Raw genomic sequence first — 20,794 nt, forward strand, 5'->3', positions numbered from 1 at the left:
TCAGTCCTCACCGATGTGTTCTCCGCAGGTGTCGCAGTATTCGGCGTACAGTGACTCGTAGCAGCGGCAGCAGTAGGGCCGACTCTCTCTCATGATGTACCTCTGACCCCCCAGCGCCGCCTCACACTCGAAACAGCAGAAGTGCTTCATGTGCCAGTGCCGCCCCTCGGCCTCCGTGCACTCGTCCGCAAAGATGATCTGAGGGAGATATAGTCTAAGGTCATGTGGCACCACCTCTGCTTCTGTTCCATTCAAGTAAGTGATGCAGGGCTGGGATCAAATTCAATTTGAGTTAATATAATAAAATGGGATCGTTGTAGGCCAGGATTGAACCTGTGTCTCCTGCTGAGCACCAAGGCACATGTGTGATAAGCACTACACAACAAATTCTGTCACCAAATGAATGAAAATAGAAACTGGGTGAACAATAGAGGGCTAAGAGCTGAGGTGTTCACCTCGTCGCAGGCCTGGCATCGGGGTTTGATGTGTTCAGCGTGGTGCCGCCCACAGTAGATGTGTCCTTCCTGGTAGAAGTAGATGAGATCCACCAGCAGCTCGTTACAGGAAGCGCACTGGAAACACTGAGGATGCCAGCAGGAGCCGTGACCCGCACGTGACGCAAACACCGCTATGTCACCGCCACAAATCTGCCTTCCACACTGAACAACAGCCGTAGAGGAGAGGGAAGGGGAAAAAGAGAAAAGAGAGGGATGGGAAGAGAGGTTTAGAAAGTCATAATTACAAGTTGGAAACTCAGCATTTTATGGAAGCCGTGACCGCTCCCACATGACCGCTGTGATGTCATATAACAACCAAGATAGCAGTAACAGTTAAAGATCCCATGAAATCTCTTGATCAGTGCAGTTTTCTTCCCTGTATTGACTTATTTCCTCTTGAAACAGGAAGTCTGTGCAGGACACATCGAAAAAACTCCCCTTTTTTATTAGCCATTAGCCTTTAGTTTTTATCATAACGACGATTCATGGTTTTCTGCTTCAGAGATAAAAAATGATCACCTTTCAGTGAAAATAATATAACAACAAAATAAAGCTCTATGATTTAATGTTTGAAAGCAAAGAAATTAAGATAAATATCATACATATTAGTATTGTCATTTTACAGTTGTACTATAAAATATTTTACATAATAACATATCTTATTTTACAATACAATAAAATTATTACTATAGTAAATTAATATTTCTTTATGTACTTAATTTAATAAATAAAATTAATTTAAATAATATTATTAATTGTACTGTAACAAATTGATTATTACATATTAAATATATATTTTATAGTACAATAGTGTTATTACTATAGAGTTTTCTTTAATGATTAAATAATACTTTTATAATTTAATAAAATAAAAAGCATTCAAATAATAATAATTATTATTATTTTATGCCCCCTGTCCCCCCAAAAAATCTATATTTTTGTCAATTTCTTTAAATGAAAATGACTGTACATTTCAAATGTTTATATAAAACAGAATTTAGTTAAACTAGGTGGACATTCCTAGACTAAATAATAGTTTATCCTGATTTTTATCATCAATGATTCAAATTATTAATGTGAACATAAAAAAAAACCCACTCAAGGTTGTTACAGTGATTTTACCGAGAGTAAAAGGGTTAATTCTGCTTCAGTACATGTCTAGTACCCTTTAACGTTGCTTTAACAGCACATCCCTGTTCTTTAGCAGGGTGACAACTCTATAATAAAAAGCTATAATAAAGTCAAAATTATAAATCTCACAAGTAGAAATATGAAAGAAAGATTACATACTAACTATATTCTGTGTTTGATGACATAAAAAACTGGGTTTCCACACAAATCAAGACTTGTAATAATCTGCCTCTTCTCAACACAGTCACACCCTCTTGGCAGCTACTCATCATCTGGAGTGCATTATAGGTGTTGAAATGTGGCAAAACACATGAAATATTGCAGGGGGTGTATGGAAAGTATGCGGTTTTATCTAGTACATATGGTATCTGTCTTGGCACTGGTCAGACCGGAGTCTGAATTTATCACAGCATATCAAAAAGTTTCCAGAAGCCGCATGCCACACGAATGCCTCTTCAGCTCAAGTAGTTCTGTGCACACTCTATACATGAGCTGAAGTGGTACTCCGCTAAGTATGCACTATTTCTGGGAGAAGGAAGCAGTAAGTTCACATGTCAAGGTGATTTTACAGTTGAAAAGTTGCATCCGGACTGATGTCATCAGCAGACTGTGCCATGTTTGTCTCTCTCTTTCTCTACCTGTTGACAGATGGCTCCGGTCATGGTGACTGGGAAAAGTCGTACGATGCCCCGGCCCAGATTCTCTCTCTTCCTTTGCTGGCTGAATAACTTCAATTCTTTCTTCTCTTCTTCATCCAGAGAGTTACAGTACTGAGGCTATGCACACAAACATTTACAATACTGTTACAGCTCACGCAAGACCAACATATGAATGATGAATTCATGAAAACATGCTAAGTATGTGAGGGGTTTTACCTCGCTGTCATGGGCGGGCAGCTGGTGCAAGAGCTGTTTAATACGATACCGTTCTCCTGGACTGTTCACGTACGGAACCTTGTCCTCTGGAATACAGCTGAAGTATTGATAAACCTGTACATACAAGAACACAAATACACACATTTAATAGTGTGACAGATTATGTCTAGGGCCTTATGAAATCCTTTTCATTTTTCCCCAAATTCTGTATTTTTTTCCCCAAATAAATTTTTTTTTCATCAAATTAAAATGTATCAATTCCTTTTTTTATGTTTTCATAGTTTTATTATTATTACTTTGAGAAATACATTCTACTGTACAATGGTAATATTTTTCCTAAAGTTAAACCAGTTCGCAAACCAGTTTAATTTGAACAGAAAAGCAAGCATGCGTGATTTGGCATGGCAGCTAATTTGCATAATAAATAACCATTGCCTTACCTAATGCAGCAAAACAAATGTTTTATTCAAATTCTAAATCAGCTAAATCACTTAAAAGCTGTCGCTCATCTCTATTTATCGCAATCTCACAAAGTTCCAAAACTATAATCAATGAAGCTGACTGCGTAATGAATCTCTTATTTAGCCTACACAATGTCTACACTTCGTTTGTTATAAGTTAACTTGTGACGAGAAGATTTGCGCGAGTTCAGAAGTCAGCACTGGAAAGTGGACAAAAACTTGACGTTTTGAGTGGTGAGTGGATTCTAACTTGAACACCTCTGATTGGCTATTGCGTTCAAGAGATCAACAGATATGTTTGTGATTGGCTACACTGCTCAACGCTTCGAAAACAAATTGTAAATAGAAACTCTCAAGAGCGCAAACACCCAATTTGTTTCTCCAATATGCTGTTATTAGGAGAAAACTGAGCCTAAACCAGCAGTTAAGGTCAGCTTTTACCTCTAAAGGCCAATTCACACCGTACAGACGAACGCCAACTAACAAGTTGGCAGTTGGAGTTAGAATTTTATAAAAAATAACTGTCCTGTTCAACAGACACCGACAAATGCTAACCGAACATGTTCAGTAGGGTGAAAACAAACCCGACAAACACACCGTGTTGTCTGTATGGTGTGAACTGGCCTTAAAAGCAATCAGATGCAGCAGCAGTCAGTGGTTTCAGTGAGAATATTCCAGGCTAATCTCAAATGGCCAGAGCCCAGCCTTACACACGCTCCGCCTATGTGCAGAACATACACACTTTATATTTGATTAACAGTCTTTTGAGGTTTAATACTTACAGGCACTAAGTATACAGCCCTAGTTTTGACTTATCGATCCAAAATTTGCCAAATTTCATGACGTTCTATGTTATACTGTCAATTTTTATGACTGGATTTCGCAATTCCATCAGCATTTTCCTCATCACAAGAATCATTTGCCAAAAAACTGATTAGTTGCTTTTACATGTTGGTACAGTCTCTAATGGTCTAAATGGGCAGCTATTGGCCAGGATAAAATGAAATGCAGAACTGAACATCAACACTGAAGATACACAGGACTGAAGTGATGTTTTTTGTCCTTCTTGAAGCTTGACAGCCTTGTGTCATTGTATGAAAAGAGCAGCTTTAGTGGATTTAAGAGAGGCTGTGATTGGCTGATTCAGACCAACCGCTCACTTAACACTTTACTTTGACGTCATTGTATCTATAGATTCTCCTGAAAGCGGTGTCCTCACCTGTTCAGGCTTGATTCCGGGCGGCACCCAGGCGTATTCTTCCGAGGCGCAGCCCGAGTCGTCGTCGGATATGGAGTGCCTCTGGAAGTCTGACACCAGCTTCATCATCATTCTCTCCAGCTGGCCGGGCACCGAGCGCACCACATGCTCTTCCCGCACACACTTACAGTGCACACAGATCTTCCTGTGGAAACAGGTCAGCAGAGGGGTGTTGAGTGGACAGACTGGACACTGCCAATCCAACACAACTGAAAATGACACTTTCAACACAACTGTTTAGGATTTGGGGGGAAAATAAGGGAATGAATTTGAAAAACATAAAAAAAATTGGGTGTTCATACTTTTTTTAGTTTATTTAAAAAAAAAACTCATTCCATTTGGGTTTATATAGGCCACATTCACACCGTTTTTGACTACTTATAAAATAATAAAAATAATAATTATGATTTTATTGTGATTATTATTAAATATATGAACAAAATAAGAAATATAATGTAATAATACATTTTACATTTTATTTTACTTTAAAAATACAATACTAATATTTACGTCTTATGGCCAGATTCACTAACAGCTTGCGCAAACCCTCTTTTGGCGTCAAAAAACTACTGTCAGGATTTACTAAAGTGAGAAAATAGCGCTGAAAAGCATGGAAACAGTTATGTTTGCGGCTGACCTTAATGCATATGCATTTGTAGGAGTTTCCCTTTCAGACGCAGAATTTATGGGCGGAGAGTATTTAAATGAATCATCCAAGGTGATTCACTAAGGTTTGCTCTAGTCAAGTTATTGGTATTTCCGTCAATAATTACCGCCCCAAAAGGCATGTCTTAAACCAGATGCTAATTTGCACTGCTCTTGGTAGATTGTGTTGGTGATTATGGAAATGATTCGGCTGCATCTGTGTTCTTTAATTTGCTCGTCGTCAGTAAATCACGAGCTGAACTTTACATTCCCATGGGACTTTTATGGGATTGCGCTCTAAGGCTAATTTGCTCAGTTTAGTAAATCTGGCCCTATATTTCTTCATTTTCAAATGGTTTACCATCAAGCTTTTATGTTGACGAGTTGCAGACAAATAAATAGACGTGCTGCCAGTTTCAGAGTGAAGGCACTGTATGTTCATTCACACGTGTGCAGCTCACAGGGTCTCAGAACGGCTTGATTCACAGTAAATGATTCAAGCTGTTCTGAGTCTCTGAAACACTATCATGAACCACCAGTGGTGTAACTTTGTTTTAAAAAGTGGGTGGGACAGGTGTGTGTGTGTGTGTGTGTATGTATGGGGGGGGGGGTTGCTAATACAATGCTAAATCAATGCAACATTACAATGTCCAGCAATCGATTTAAATAGTACATTGGATTCATTTGTCGTTTAATGAGAGCTAATATATGTTGTTAGTGCCGAGAATTTTTATGTGAATAAATACATAGATCCGACTATTTTACGTATGTACTTTAATGGCCCAGAGGCAGAACTTTTGCCAAGCGTGTCAGAGGTTCTGGGTTCTAATCCGCACGTATAGTTTTTCTCATCAAAACCAATTATGTGTATCAGTGGTTATATATCAAGCAGGGACACGTTTGTGTGCATTTTGTTTTGTGATTTCACCGGAACGAATGAAGAGTCTCCGCAACGGATTGAAGTGCGCGTCCGAGTGAAGACCGAACACTGTACTGTACGTACCACTGATCGCAGTGGCAATGAGCACTTTGATCACTTGATTTCAAAAACAACTCATTTCAGCGCTAGATCACCTCTTATTTAACAAACGAACTAAATGAATGCTCTGCTAGTTAACTGGAGATGTTTTATTTATTTGTATTGGTTATTTGTATTTATTTCAAAAGTGGTGGGGACAATTTCGACCCTGGCAAAAAGTGGTGGGGACATGTCCCAGCCGTCCCACTCGCAAATTACGCCTATGTGAACAACACATATGTAAATAACGCACTTCACTCTGAAACCGCTAGCACATATATTTACTTTACTAAATCGCATCCTGCATGATATGACAATCACACTAAGCCATATCACAACATCGATTTTATTTCAAAATATCATGCAGCCCAAGAATGGATACAACAAATTTTCATAAAATGGTTATTTAAATTGTTGAGGCAAACAAAATCAGGCTGCTGTCACTTTAAGACCGAATGCACGGATGCACGTGTTTGTTACACAAGTGCTTTCTTTCTTACCGGGTATGTTCACTTAAGATGAGAATACTTGCCAAAACGGCACTTTGACTTTGCGTGTTGGCTATTTGACCGTTTAGGCGTGTATCCGAAGCCCACGTGTACATTGAATATCTGCGTTCTGCTCAGTCTCAAAAATGCAGAATTTTTTTAGATATGCTGAATCCTTAAGCATTTGCTTAAAAGGACAGTTCATTCAAAAATAAAACTTCTGTCATGCTGCAAAATAACTATTCTTTTTTTCTAAGGAGATGTCCAGACTCCTCATTTCCATAGTGAATGTAGACTAAGCTCCAATATATCCAATATATATAATTTACATTGATTTATCTGCTTTATATCAGCCACCCTGCTTTCTAAGATGTCGGCACTGGAAATAAAAAAAAAAAAATAATATCGGTCGAACACTACTCATGAATTAAAAATAATCCAAATCTTAATTTCTGACTTTGGTCAAACCCTGTCACCAACATTTCTGAGCACTAGCTGACACAACCGATGTTCATGATACCTATTATTACTTCTCAAAACAGACAATAATTTCAGGCAGGTGATTCATGCCTAAAAGATGTTACATCAACTCATGCCGACTTTACGCTACAATCAAATGTAGAAACCGACCCTGCAATCAAAATTACCATCTTTACATTCTACATGTTACTGGTCTTGTGAACTATCATTCAGCACAGCATGCCAAAGAAAACGTTAGTCTTTATCAAAGTCAAATCAAAATGTTATAACTTGGGCCGCCTTCATTATTTCATACTAAGTATAGTTCAAATATATTAACATATTTACTGACATATCGCTTGAGACTTACTGATATAAAAGTTATAATGAAACTTTTTATTTGGAGTACTACTTATGCACAATGCACATTTCTTAATATTAAGCCTAACATGTGTTTTAATGTCAATATTAATAAAGATTGTATGAACTTTTAATAATAGTAATCTTTAAATGCAAGATATGAAATAAACGTATTTCAAATACATTTTAGTATATTTATTTTTTACTACGGTTTTCTAAGACTCTTTTTTTCCGGCTGATGTTACAGAGAATATTCTATTCAATTCCTGATTGATAAAATCAAGCGATGTCCTTGTTTAACTCAGAAGTACATCATTACAGAAGAAATCTGGGTTGCAAATGGCGTTTCATGTTGGTTTCTACATGTTGGTATCCTAAACATCCACAAAATAAACAAGAATAAGACCTAATCACACATATAACAATACATCTAATCACACATTAAATCACAATTATAGTTATTCACACATTTCACAAAAAAATATGCAAAAATATGCACACAAGTTTAATACTATTTGAAAGAGAGAAAAACAATGTTGTGCATGCAGACAGGCCTGTCCCACTGCATTGGTTTCACACCTCACCCTGAATTACTTAACCTGCTGTTGCCACAGCACTTTAATTAATGGCATCTATTAATGACGAATGATCTAATGTTCCTGATGAAGACCAGCACAGCAGGTTCATTCATGGCAACTACTGGAACAATCGCTAGAGTCACGGATCTTACACTTCACAACACAGCCAAACACATGCCAACAAAAGCCCTTTAAACCACAAACATACACCAAATGACTTAAATCATAACCAACCTTCACTTTATTTTGTATAGAACCAAGATATGAAGAAAAGATGTATATTCAGTCATCATTTACTCTAACCTGTGAAACCTTGAAAAATGAAAGTCAGTATGGGCCATTGTTTTTTGGACCCCATTGACTTTCATTGTAAGGACAAACATGAAACACATTCTTCAAAAATATCTTTTATAAAAAAATTCTTACATTTGGAACAAAAGGAAGAGTAAATAATGATCAATGATTTTTTTTTTTGGGGTGAACGAATCCTTATCCCTGTAATGCATGACACATGAAATAATATTTTGAAATGGAACACTAAATCTACAAAAAGTTTGCACCATATTTGATATATCAGGATTTTATGGCTCATGTAGTATGATATATAGCGAGAAAATGAAGCTCATAAATAAAAAAATTCAGATGCTCAAACTGAGTTGCTGCTATTTATATGGTCAAAAAGTAAGAAGAAATTATTAAATTCCCAATAATATGAGTAAATGCTTAGTTTTATGATCAAAGCTATGTAGTTTTCATTCTGAGGGGCAAAACATATAATGCAATGCAATACAATAATGATTGAGAGATCATCATATTTAGTTCACATTTTAACATTTTTCTAAAAAATAAATGATGTACGGATAATCAAGTAAACCTAAGTTGCTTCAGTCCAGTAAATGTTTATATTAAAATATAATAAACATAATACAAAATATATAATGTAATATTGAATTATTATAATGACACAAGTTATTCTCACGTTGACTTGCCTATACAGATTTTTAATATAACTTGAATTTGCTTGATGAAATAATATGAATTTGTTTAATAAAGTTCTAATTATTTTCTGTAATATTTTATTATTTTAACTTTGCAGTAAGAGTTTTATAAAGCCATAGCAGTATAAAATATAGCACGTCTCTCCTACCTTACTGCTTGAATAAATTAACAATAATCTCTAAAACATCAGATTAAAAGAGAATGAACAAATACGTACTGAATACAGTTCAAGAATCAGCCAGAAAATGTCCAGGTGCGACACACTTTTCTCTAATCCTAATCCTGTCCCACAACACAACACAACAAACCCCGTCCTCGGGACTGAGCGCTGCCAGAGACTGATGAGCGGCGGACGCGCGTGTCACAGTCTGAAGGCCCGCTCATTGGGCGGCACTGATGATATCACACCACTTGTGTGATCAGTTTTCTCTCTATCTCATGCTGAAAATGAGGTCAAAGCCCGGTCTTCAAGTCCACACGGAGGTGAAACGGGAATGTTGTGGCGGTTCATGTGTGTGTGTGTGGAAGGGGTGGGGGTTTAATCCTTCTCGGTACAGTTATGGGATAAGCGCTACTGTTCTCTTAAAGTCAGACATCAGTTCATTTTAATGGACAGCTACAGCCACAATGTCAAACAGAGAAGAAGAAAGCAGATGAGTGCATACTGAACAAAACAACGTGACTGTATCAGTGTGTCTATTGTATAACACCTCAGATGGGTTTTGGTGGCGGGGCACAAGCACAGATGGAAGACAAAAGCTGCTTTTCACTGATTTTACTCTCTTCCTCCACTCCACCTATCCACCACTCCGTTCTACCAATCCCTTCTTCTCTGGATAAGCTGCCACTCCATGTCCCCAGCCCAACTTGCTTGTATATAAAGTCTCTTCTGCTCACCAGGGCTGCATTTATTTGATCAAAAATTCAGTAAAAACAATAATATGGTGAAATCTTATTACAATTTAAAATATCAGTTTTATATTTAAAAATATTTTCAAATGTAATTTATTCCTGTGATCAAAGCTGAATTTTCAGCATCATTACTCCAGTCTTCCAGTCTTCAGACCGATCCAAATCCGATATTGTGTGTTTACTATTGATGTGTTACTGTTAAGCCCCACAAAAGACATAAAAACATTATAAAGCACCATAAATTTCTGTAGTGCACTATATTATAAGTGTTCTAAAGCCGTTCTATAGTATAAAGTGAGGTAGAGATTAATATTTAAGTCGTTATATTCAAGTTCACGTAAACTCTTCCCTCCGCTGCGGCTGTCAGCTCCGTCGCGTTCGGTTATGACAGTCAACACGATAAAACTCTCTCAAAGATGATTCAAAGTTACTATTATTATACCTGATCTGTAGAGAAAGGTTTATGGTTTCGCATAAAACAACTTTATTGATAGTTCACCCAAAAATGAAAATTCTGTCAGTAATTACTCACCCTCATGTTGTTCCGACCCCGTAAGACTTTCATTCATCTTCGAAACACAAATTAAGATATTTTTGATGAAATCTGAGAGCTGGCTCACTCCCTCATAGGCTTATGTAATTAAATTCTGCCGGGCCAGAAAAGTTAGTAAAGACATTGTTAATATAGTCCAAGTGACTACAGTGGCTCAACCTTAAGTTTATCAAGCGACGAGAATACTTTTTGTGCGCAAAAACAAAACAAAAATAACGACTTTATTCCACTATTCATTTACAGTGTGGGCCTCTGAGTGAGTTCACGAGAGCGCCACGACGCATGCGCAAGAACTGAGAAAGAAACCAGTATAATAGTTTAACAATCTGTGCGGCAGGTCTTAAAGGAACATTCCACCGTTTTTTCATATTAAACTATGTTATTCCCTTAACTAAGACGAATTGATATATACCTCTCTCGTCTCAGTGCGTGCACTCAATCGCTCTGGCGCGCGGCGACACTTTGATAGCACTTAGCTTAGCTCTGTTCATTCATTAGGATCCAAACAGAGATGAAGCTAGAAGCGACCAAACACCTCCACGTTTTCCCTATTTAAATACAGTTACACGAGTAGTTACACGACCAAGTATGGTGACACAAAATAAAACGTGGCCCTTTTTTAAGCGGGTAAAAAGGATAACTATAATGTATGGCGGAATCGCACTTGGGAGCACTTTGACTCGGCGCACGTTTTATTTTGTGTCACCATACTTGGTAGTGTAACTACTCGTGTAACTGTATTTAAATAGGGAAAACGTGGAGGTGTTTGGTCGCTTCTAGCTTCATCTCTGTTTGGATCCTAATGAATGAACTGGGCTAAGCTAAGTGCTATCAAAGTGTCGCTGCGCGCCAGAGCGATTGAGTGCACGCACTGAGAAGAGAGAGGTATGTATCAACTCGTCTTAGTTAAGGGAATAACATAGTTTAATATGAAAAAATGGAGTGTTCCTTTAAAGTGACAGCAGCGTCATATCCTGTACCTGCTGCCAAATGATGAGATAATATTAAAAATATCTATATGTCAGTTTTTCCCTCATGGAAAACCACAAGCCACAGTGGCTGGTGAGCAAAAAAGTGAATGTCAAGCCCTGATGATTACCACCATAATAATGCCGGTGGTAACAGAGAAAGAGTCACATGAAGAATCATGAAGAAGTTTGTCAAAAGTAGTCTTTCCACAGGCTGAATTATACTAGTATACAGAAGGTGCACATTCACACAAACACAAAACACTGTCATGGTAACACGCACGACACTAAAATAATCCAAATAAACATACATTAAACAACCAAATGTGCATAACTGATAACAAAAACTATTAAGAAACGTTATTATTTAAATGAAATACTTTCAAAATGTGAAGTCTCACAGGGAATTCTGGGAATGTCAGTTTACAGTTTTTCACTGTAAATTCTAATTTGTTTTGCCTTTTTTAATTCGAAACAATACATGTAATCCTTGAGCAGAAAATTCTCCCCCTTGTATATAGTGCAGGAACTTACTGTTTTTTTTTACTAGCATTTTAACAATATTTTACAGTTAAATGTCAATTTGTTATAGTATATACACTTCTGTTTTTATAACAAATTGATACTTTGCAAACACATTTTAAGCAATAAAGTTTGTCAATAGACATAATAGACTGTTTTTATGCCCATGAGTGTCATGCTTTAACATGCAATCAAGTGTCAAAAAAATCTAAACGTAAAAGTAGTTAAAAAAATAATAATAATCTCAAGAACCTTGTCAAACTGTAATATCAAGCAATTTTGAATTGAAGAATGTTAAATCTAATTCTAACTTTTTTTTTTGTCAAAAGTTTGTAAAAAATGTGCATTCATGTTGAAAACCACTAAGTACGTCACACAAATCTTGAATAATAATAATAATATACAAATAATAATTAATATTCATACAACTCCACACAATCTCTGAATGAGAGCTAACAGGAAAGTTTACATAAATGGCATATTTTGTCCTATTGTTCCCAGAAGGGACAAACAAAGATTAGCACACTACAAAAACAGTGTGGAAACGTTACGGCTCAGGCATTAGCACTGGTCAACAAGTTCACCCATGCTGGTAAAAGCCATCCTGACCCAAGATCAACATGCAATCTGTTTCCAGATGTGTCCTGAAGACGCGCTGCATGTGCAGATGGCATGACTGCACATGATGATGTCACACACATCTGCCAAGCCATTCATTTATCCTATGCACACATATTTACACAGAAAACATTTGTAATATTGTGCTATACAGTCTATGATAAATCAAAGACAATGGGTATGCAATGTCTCAATGAAGTCCAATTTTTCCAATGCTCTAATGGCTGAATGATGTCTTTATCAGCGCATTGGCACAGATCAATATTTGAATACTTGCAATACATTCAATGCTGGATTATCCAACATATTTTGATGATTTTAATCATATTTCTATTTGGCAAGTTAATCTTTCCAGTAGGAAGTATGCTTTCATGTCCCATCTGTGTCTCATCGACAAATAAGTTGCATTAATGTCTGTCTGTAGCAAAATTGCTACAGTATTTATCTACGCATATTAGTTATTTCAAACTTTTTTAAATTAATTATTAAAAAAAAAAAACTATTGTTGTTAGTCATTGCTATTTTTTGAAGCATTTTACAGACTTTAAAATGTTTATATTGTGGCATTTAAATAAAAATTATTACAAACAATTCCTCTCTGTGTTAATTTAGCGACAAACTGTGAAAACATACCTTAATTTTTCAAAAACATTATTATTTTATTGAGTGCATTAAACAATTTGAATATAGGGTACAACAGCTGTTATAAATAAAAAATCCTAAAACCCTAACCATAAAACTTTTTAGAATTAGATTTAAGAGTATTATACAAGACTATTAAGGAATCAAGGTCAAGGAATAAAACAATTGTATTGTACCAGAACCAATGCTTGCACACTAATAATGCTGTTTATTAAGATTACAAATCATGTACAGAAACGCTGGCATCTTTCTGACTATAATTAAACGCTGACATTTGTATCTTTTACCTCATTCAGTTTGACAGAATCATGATGATCTGCCACTTTTAGACACTTTCCCCCAAAGTACAATAATCATGCAACTTAACTGTCAAAGAAAGATATTGGAAAGAGAACATTTTAATGTGAATGACTTCAGACACTTATATCACCACAGTACAATAGTCACGTAACTTATTAAAAAAGCTACATATTTCTGTTCATATAAGCTGTATTAAAAAGCTTGTCTGCAAAATCTGAGGGCGCATATTTCCAAAATTTAAGACATTCTTTAAAACTGAATAAACACTGCAAAGAAAGTTCCTACAAGAACATAAACACACTTTTGCCAAACTAACACCAAAACACATCATCATCAATCACTGCTATTGCCATTATGATTGTCATTCTGAACAAACTTCCTGTCAGACTAGTTCAAACACAAAACTAAATTGAAACACTTCACAAGATCATAGGTAACTGAACACTAAGCGTTCAGTACTGAGTATATTACCTGTAGTCCTGACACTGCAAAATCCCTTTTAAGAGCTGTAATATGTTGAATTGTTCAGACCTAAGGTGATTTAAGCAAGTTAGCCATTCTTCAATGACCTGGTAGTGAACAAAACGTCATCCCGCTTGAGCCGAGTCAGATGACAGTGGTCTCTATTGCTTGATTCTTCCCCCTCAGGCCGCTGAAGCCAACACTGATCCCAAACAATAGATTCTCCCTTCACAAGCCCTCCCCTCGGTCTCCTCCCTCACCAACAACATGTTTCAGATTTCCCTTTTCAAACATGCTCTCTATAACAGCTCATGGGATAGGAAGGATGTAGAAGCTGCATCTCTTTTTACGCTTTAATCTTAAAAGAATATTCTGGGTTTAATACAAGTTAAACTCACTGGACATCATTTATGGTGTAACGGGGATTACCACACAAACTAATTTCCACTTAGTTGAGTAGAGCCACTAGATGTAAACTGTATGCATAAACTTCAAACTATATAATTTTCATGTGAATAATTCACTTAACCTTTTCTGTGTAAAGTTACATCCAATTTTACACCTCTATTGCCATGACAACACAATGCTATAAACCCTAAAATTACGGTAAAAATTAAAAATTTAGGCCGATACCGATAACCGATAATTCTTTATTTTTGAAAGCCGATAACCGATATATTGGCTGATAAATCTAAATCCAAATTTTTATATCATTTTGAGAGCCTGATTACAAAAACTAAAGTCTCACCATTAAAATCCATATTCCAAGCACACAATTATAATGTTCACATTATAATTTTATGTAGCCTATAATATGACAGACTTGCACTGCATATGTTGCACCTTTTTTGAAGGGATTTCAATCATATTTCAAGCAATTCAACACCATCATGGCGAGCAATGCGCATCTGAAGTGTCTCAGCTGAAGGAAATAATCCATTATTTATCGGCTATAATATATATCGACCAAATTTTCTTATCGATAATGATGATTAAAAATGAACATATATCGGCCGATACCGAAATGGTGGCCGATATATTGTGCATCCCTAATGATTATTTAAACAGGTTTGAGCTCGAATATTTATGGAAGCTTGTTTCCGCCACAGAATAAAAAATAAAAAAGATAACTGCGACTTTTTATCTCACAATTCGAACTTTTTTCCTCAGAATTGACTGTTCGCAAAGACCCGCCCCCTTTAGTTACTGTTGCTATGTCCGACAAGCCACACCGCTCTCACGCCACACATCATGTTCTCATGCAGAGAAAAATACATCTCGGAGCAAAGAGGACACTGACAACGTGCTGACAGACAGGACAGACCAGGTTGCTTTTAATATGAAACAAAGTCTCAACTTTCAAATATAGTCATTTTTTAAAGAAATTTAATAGGGCTGTCAAAAGATTAATCGCGATTAATCGCATCCAAAATAAAAGTTTGTGTTTACATAATATATGAGTGTGTACTGTGTATAATTATTTTGTATATATATAAATACACACACATGCATGTATATATTTAAGAAATATTTGCATACATATACTGTATATATTTATATATAATTTATATTATATATAAATATAATTTTTTTATATATAAATTACACATTTTTCTTAAATATATACAAGCATGTGTGTGTATTTATACAAATTTAATTATACACAGTACACACACATATATTATTTAAACACAAACTTTTATTTTGGATGCGATTAATCGCGATTAATCTTTTGACAGCCCTAAAATTTAAATAACAAATACCGTTTTGTGGCTCTTTAATGTGTCTGACAGATCGCTGTGGCGCCTCAGTTAAAGCTGCTCGTGAACCGATCATCTCTTCCGTCTAGTTAATTTATAGCATCAAATAAACATGAATGAACATCAGAAGGAATGTTGTTTCAACCGCGGAAAGACGTCAGTACACTCGTTTTTCAAGTTCAAATCATCCAACGTTAATCTACTAACTCTCCTGACTGCTTTGTCGGACAAAAATGGCGATTCGGCGGATGGTGGATTATGATTGGTCAGATCGCCTGTCAATCAAATTCCCTGCAAAGGGTCAATTGTGAAATATAAACTCGCAATTGCGAGAAAAAAAGTCAGAATTGTGAGTTAAAAAGTCGCAGTTGTTTGTTTTACTCCGTGGCGGAAACAAGCTTCCATAGTGCTGTGCTGAAGAGTTGCAAACGTAAAAGTGAGTAATCAAGGGATCCGGTTTAAAGAACAGATGGACACGTTCTGGTGCGGGTTTCATGGTGGCAGCAATGAGCGTTTGAGTAATAACTGCCTGGCTGGCTCTTCACTGGTAATTCAACCACTACCATCCTGCCAGACTCTCTTATCATGGCCAGGAGCTCTCTGGTAACTCAATCAAATTCTCACAAGAGCTTGACAACCTCCAGGACAACTGCCTTGGACAACATCAGACACGCATGACAAGATGGACGTTCTCTCCGGTGCTTGTGCTCAGCTGGCACAGATTCTGGGACCAATCTATCATTCACAGGCTTTTCATCATCCTGGCATGCAAAAATCACCTTCAAGCTAAATCAGACCTAATTAAGTCACAAAAATGGTTTTGGTGTGTTTTAAAATGAAATTTGGCCCAGTAAATAATGCAATTAAGACTTTAAGGTCATTTCAGTTCATGCTAATAAATCCTGGATGGAAATGAACGTTTCGTCCTCCATCCACAGTTGCTGATGAATCACAGATTGTGGCACCTACATTTCATTTTTTGATGGTCCCAAACTGCAGAGGTCGGCAACCTTGTGACAAGTGACATTTTTCCTTTAGTTTGTTTGTTTTCAGGTTTAAATTACACTTTGAAGAAAAGATTTTATGTTCAAAAATAATAAGGGCAAGAACTAATACAAAAAATAGATGTATATCTGTCATAAGGGGTAAATCTATGTAATAGTTGTGATAAGAAATTAAAATTGTGTATTTCACTCTGTAAATTCAAGAAATTTTTTAAAAACAACGTAATAATTATATAACTCAATTTGAATAGTTTGTAATATTTAAACTATTGTAACAATATCTGAAATGTGTACCTTTGTAATCATGTATATACATTTTTTAACAATTTTGTAACTGTTTGCTTATCTTGTATGAATCAAATCCAATGAGAAAAGTGATGCTCATTAGATAAATATGTATAAAGGGTAGGCATAATAAGCAAAGGCTTCAGCCTAGACCTTTTTCGGTTATCATGTATATTTTTTCTTTACTATGGAAAATTGTCTGTCAGGGCCGAAGTAAATTTTTGTTGAGTTGAAATTGAATTGAATTTCCAATGGGTCTGTTTACACCTGGTCATTCATGCGTTTCTATCCTTTCTGCACCGCGTGTTGCAGTAGCGCTGTCATATCTGGCAAACGGGAGCCGTTATTACACGCTCTTGCATCTTTATATTTCACCATTTTAGGAAGTGTTAAATTTACAAAAGTGGCTTCAACAACCAGTGTCATCTGGAATGCGAAAAAATTCCCTCTCTTTCAGAGGGCATTTACCCCTTGTTTTCTTTCCACAATTGGACAGCTATCCGATCAGAGAAAACACAAAGTGACCAGCTGCACATGAACAGAGTTTCCACTTTCATTACAGTCATTTTTATGTGTGTGGAATGTTTAATATGACTCTATATTCTTGGTTGAATATCATATTAATGTATAGCATTAATGTTCAAACAAGCTTTCATTGACTTGCGCAGTTTAATTCTCAAACTTTAATAGTAGGCCATTTATAACTCTTAACTTAATAAAACAATTTATACTTTAGCAAAATACTGAATGAAATGCATACACCTGTTGGCACACGTGACATAGGTTGCTGCCCTCTGCCTTACTGACTATAGCCTAATACATTTAAAACAGGGAAGCCCAATCCTGCTCCTGCCGATCGACCGTCCTGCACAGTTCATCTCCAACCCTAATCAAACACACCTGAAGCAACCAATTAAGGTCTTCAGGATCACTTGAAAATTAAAGGCAGGTGTGTTTGATTAGGGTTGCAGATGAACTGTGCAGGACGGTCGATCGGCAGGAGCAGGATTGGGCACCCCTGATTTAAAATATACTATATACATAATATACAGAAATATATTATTTGTATTAGTATAAGACAGATATATTATCAACTTTGGCCGATATTTGCTATTTTTTGATTATTAGTATCAGCTGTTAAATGTTTATGTTTGGCTGATGTGTGTGGGAATGGGACTTTTATTTTGACAGCGTTGAGACTTACCAGATAACAGAGTACCAGTGACCAACTTGAACCAATTGTGAAATTAGAATGAGTGAGTGCGTGAGAGTAAAATGTGAAGGCCAAGTATGGTAATCATACTCAGAATTTGTCCTCTGCATTTAAGCCATCCAAGTTAGTGCACACATTAGGAGTAGTGAGCAGTGAACACACACCCGGAGCAGTGGGCAGCCATTTTTGCTATGGCGTCCGGGAGCGACTGGAGGTCTAGTCGCTCAATCATTTTCTACCAGTATTGAGAATCGAACCCGCAACCTTGGGTTACCAGTCTCAGTCTGACCAGTCTGACCAGGTCAGACTCTCTAACCATTAGGCCACGACTGCAGAACCATTTCCAAGAATGAGGGAATCGTTTGCCCTCACGTGAAATTCCCGATTGTGCAATTTACTATTGAAATTTCTAGATTTCGCTGGTGAAAATTTCCAAAACAACCATAAATGTGACCGCACCTTTAGGTAGCTGACATGTTACAATCATAAACAATGTAAAATGTAACATAACATTTAACTAACATTTTTAAAACATGAAATGAATAAGAAAAGTCTGCCATGCATTTGAGTGATCTCAGCGAGTTATGGCTTAATAGGTGCACAAGATGGCACCTGTGAGCTTCGGCAATGCGAGTGTGTGCATGTTTATTTCCGCTCATACTCTTCCGATCTTAGCGGCGTTCGCATTTACGATAAGAAGAAACTTATATATGAAACCTGGTTAGATATAATTAATGTTTTTAAAGAAAACATCAGATTTTATACATGAATACCTGTGAAACTGTACTTTGCTGAGTTACAATTGACCATTTAAAATAGTTCAACTACAGTCAAGACACCCTTTAGTGCTAGTGCTAGTTAGTGGCCTAATAAAAATAGTTATTTAAATTATTCAACAGTCTGTTTCCATTCAGGTGCTTATCACATAAACACATAATATAACAAAATACATACATTTAACAAATTACAAAATACACCCTAATTTTTATAACTAGATCAAAAACAATGAACAGCAGCAGTTTATTTCAACATATTTCTCTATCTGTTAAGTAATGCTGTTCTTTTATACTTTCTATTCATTAAAGAATACTGAAAAAAATATATTATCATGGTTTCCACAAAAAAATATTCAGCACAAACTTTTTTAAAGCTATCATTCATAATAATGCATTTTGAGCAACAGATCAGCATATTAGAATGATTTCTGAAGGATCATGTGACACTGAAGACTGGAGTAATGATGCTGAAAATTCAGCTTCGCCATCACAGAAATAAATTAAATTTTAAAATATATTTTAAAAGAAAACAGTTATTTTAAATTGTAAGAACATTTCACAATATTACTGTTTTAACTGAATAAATTCAGTGAACATAAGAGATGTTAACATTAACATTACAAAAACATTAACAAACCTTACTGCCCCCAGACTTTTAAACGGTAGTGTATATAAATAAAAACACGTTGGAATTCAAATTTAAATAAAGCTCATAAAGTAGTTACTGGAAACACACTACTGGTAAATGTTGCTAATACAGTAAGTAGCATTGCTACTTTTAGTTACTCCCCAACAACACTGATCTGATTCTGAACCTAAAGAAAGATGAAAAGAGTGTGACATAATGAAAGGGAATGAGAATGAGTAAAAGAGAGCAAGACAATGATTAAATTAAGAAGCACTGAGACAGAAGAGGGAAATGCAGAGAGGAGGGTAAGTGTGGGAGTCTGATGGCTCTATTCCTGCAGTCTTGGCAGCAGAAGGACCTGAAAGGACTAATCTTATTAGTCGGACAGGAGGAATTAGGACACAAAATAGGGGGCCAGACGGGTGGACATGGGGGAAAGAGTCTGTGAAGAAAAGAGCCGAAGCAGAATGGGTCGAATCGGAAGAAAAGAAATGTTACCGCAATGGACAATAACGTCAGTGCAACGAACGTTGAATTTTTTACACAACACTTGTTGAGCAGAATCTGAATAGGCTACTTTACATGGATTAAAGCAGTGTTTCCCAACCACTGTGTTGTCAGGTGTGCCGTGGAAAAGGATCAAATGGCAATTTTTTTTTTAAATAAAATAAATGCTACAACTAACAATATACCATCGCTGTTAGGCCTATATCTCGTATCGTATCTCTATATATCGTACATTTTTTATTTTTAAAAATCAATGCTATTGGTCATCCTTTACGCCTGTATGTGAGTTTTACAAATATTTAACCAATGAAAATGATTCGTAACCTCGTGCTGCACGCAGTTTGGAGAGAGATCTCTGCTTGTTTGCAATGCAAATGTAAATAAAGAACCAAAGTACTGATTTTTCTTTACTCAATAAACACTATGGGCCCTATCATACACCCAGTGTATACACCCGAGTGTTTGTTGCTGGTTTCAGCCTGACGCAGTTATCATTTTCACGTCCTGTGCCACGTTGTTTAAATAGTAAATGCATTTGTGCCCATTTGTGCACCCATGGGCTGCTGGTCTGAAAACGAGGTGTGTTCTGGCATATTGTTGGCACGTTGCTATTTTGAGGCAACTGAAATAGACTGAAATATTTTTTTTGTTATTTAAAAAGTGCGTTTAGCCTAGAAATCTAGACGCACCCTAGCGGCAGCAAATTTTATTTTGCAGCCAGTGTCGTCTAGCAACTCTCCGTCGGCTTGCGATCTGGAAAAACCAAACTCTAGTCAGGCCAATCACATCGTGTATAGAGTCGGTGGGCGGGCTTAACATAATGACGACAGAGTTGTGACGGTTCCACGTGAATTCCCTGCTACTTGACAACAAAG

At 36.4% G+C, this 20,794-nt stretch overlaps 1 protein-coding gene across 3 annotated transcripts in view; it reads right to left on the bottom strand.

The window, feature by feature from the left end:
- prickle3 (prickle homolog 3) overlaps positions 1-20,794 on the bottom strand; it is a 44,452-nt gene that overhangs the window by 12,870 nt on the left and 10,788 nt on the right. Inside the window, exons 1-6 of one of the 3 annotated variants that reach the window (XM_081348437.1) lie at positions 13,756-13,930; positions 4,184-4,367; positions 2,504-2,617; positions 2,267-2,404; positions 456-659; positions 12-198 (exon numbers count right to left, since the gene is read on the bottom strand). In XM_081348437.1, the coding sequence (XP_081204563.1) occupies positions 12-198; positions 456-659; positions 2,267-2,404; positions 2,504-2,617; positions 4,184-4,294 (754 nt within the window). In that variant the 5' untranslated portion in view covers positions 4,295-4,367; positions 13,756-13,930. Of the gene's footprint in view, positions 1-11; positions 199-455; positions 660-2,266; positions 2,405-2,503; positions 2,618-4,183; positions 4,368-8,986; positions 9,271-13,755; positions 13,931-20,794 lie in introns of those variants that run through there. The other 2 variants (XM_081348436.1, XM_081348435.1) reach the window with 2 other exon arrangements.

Source organism: Scardinius erythrophthalmus (genome assembly GCF_964197995.2).
Source record: "Scardinius erythrophthalmus genome assembly, chromosome: 20".
In the NCBI taxonomy this organism is placed as follows: domain Eukaryota; kingdom Metazoa; phylum Chordata; class Actinopteri; order Cypriniformes; family Leuciscidae; genus Scardinius; species Scardinius erythrophthalmus.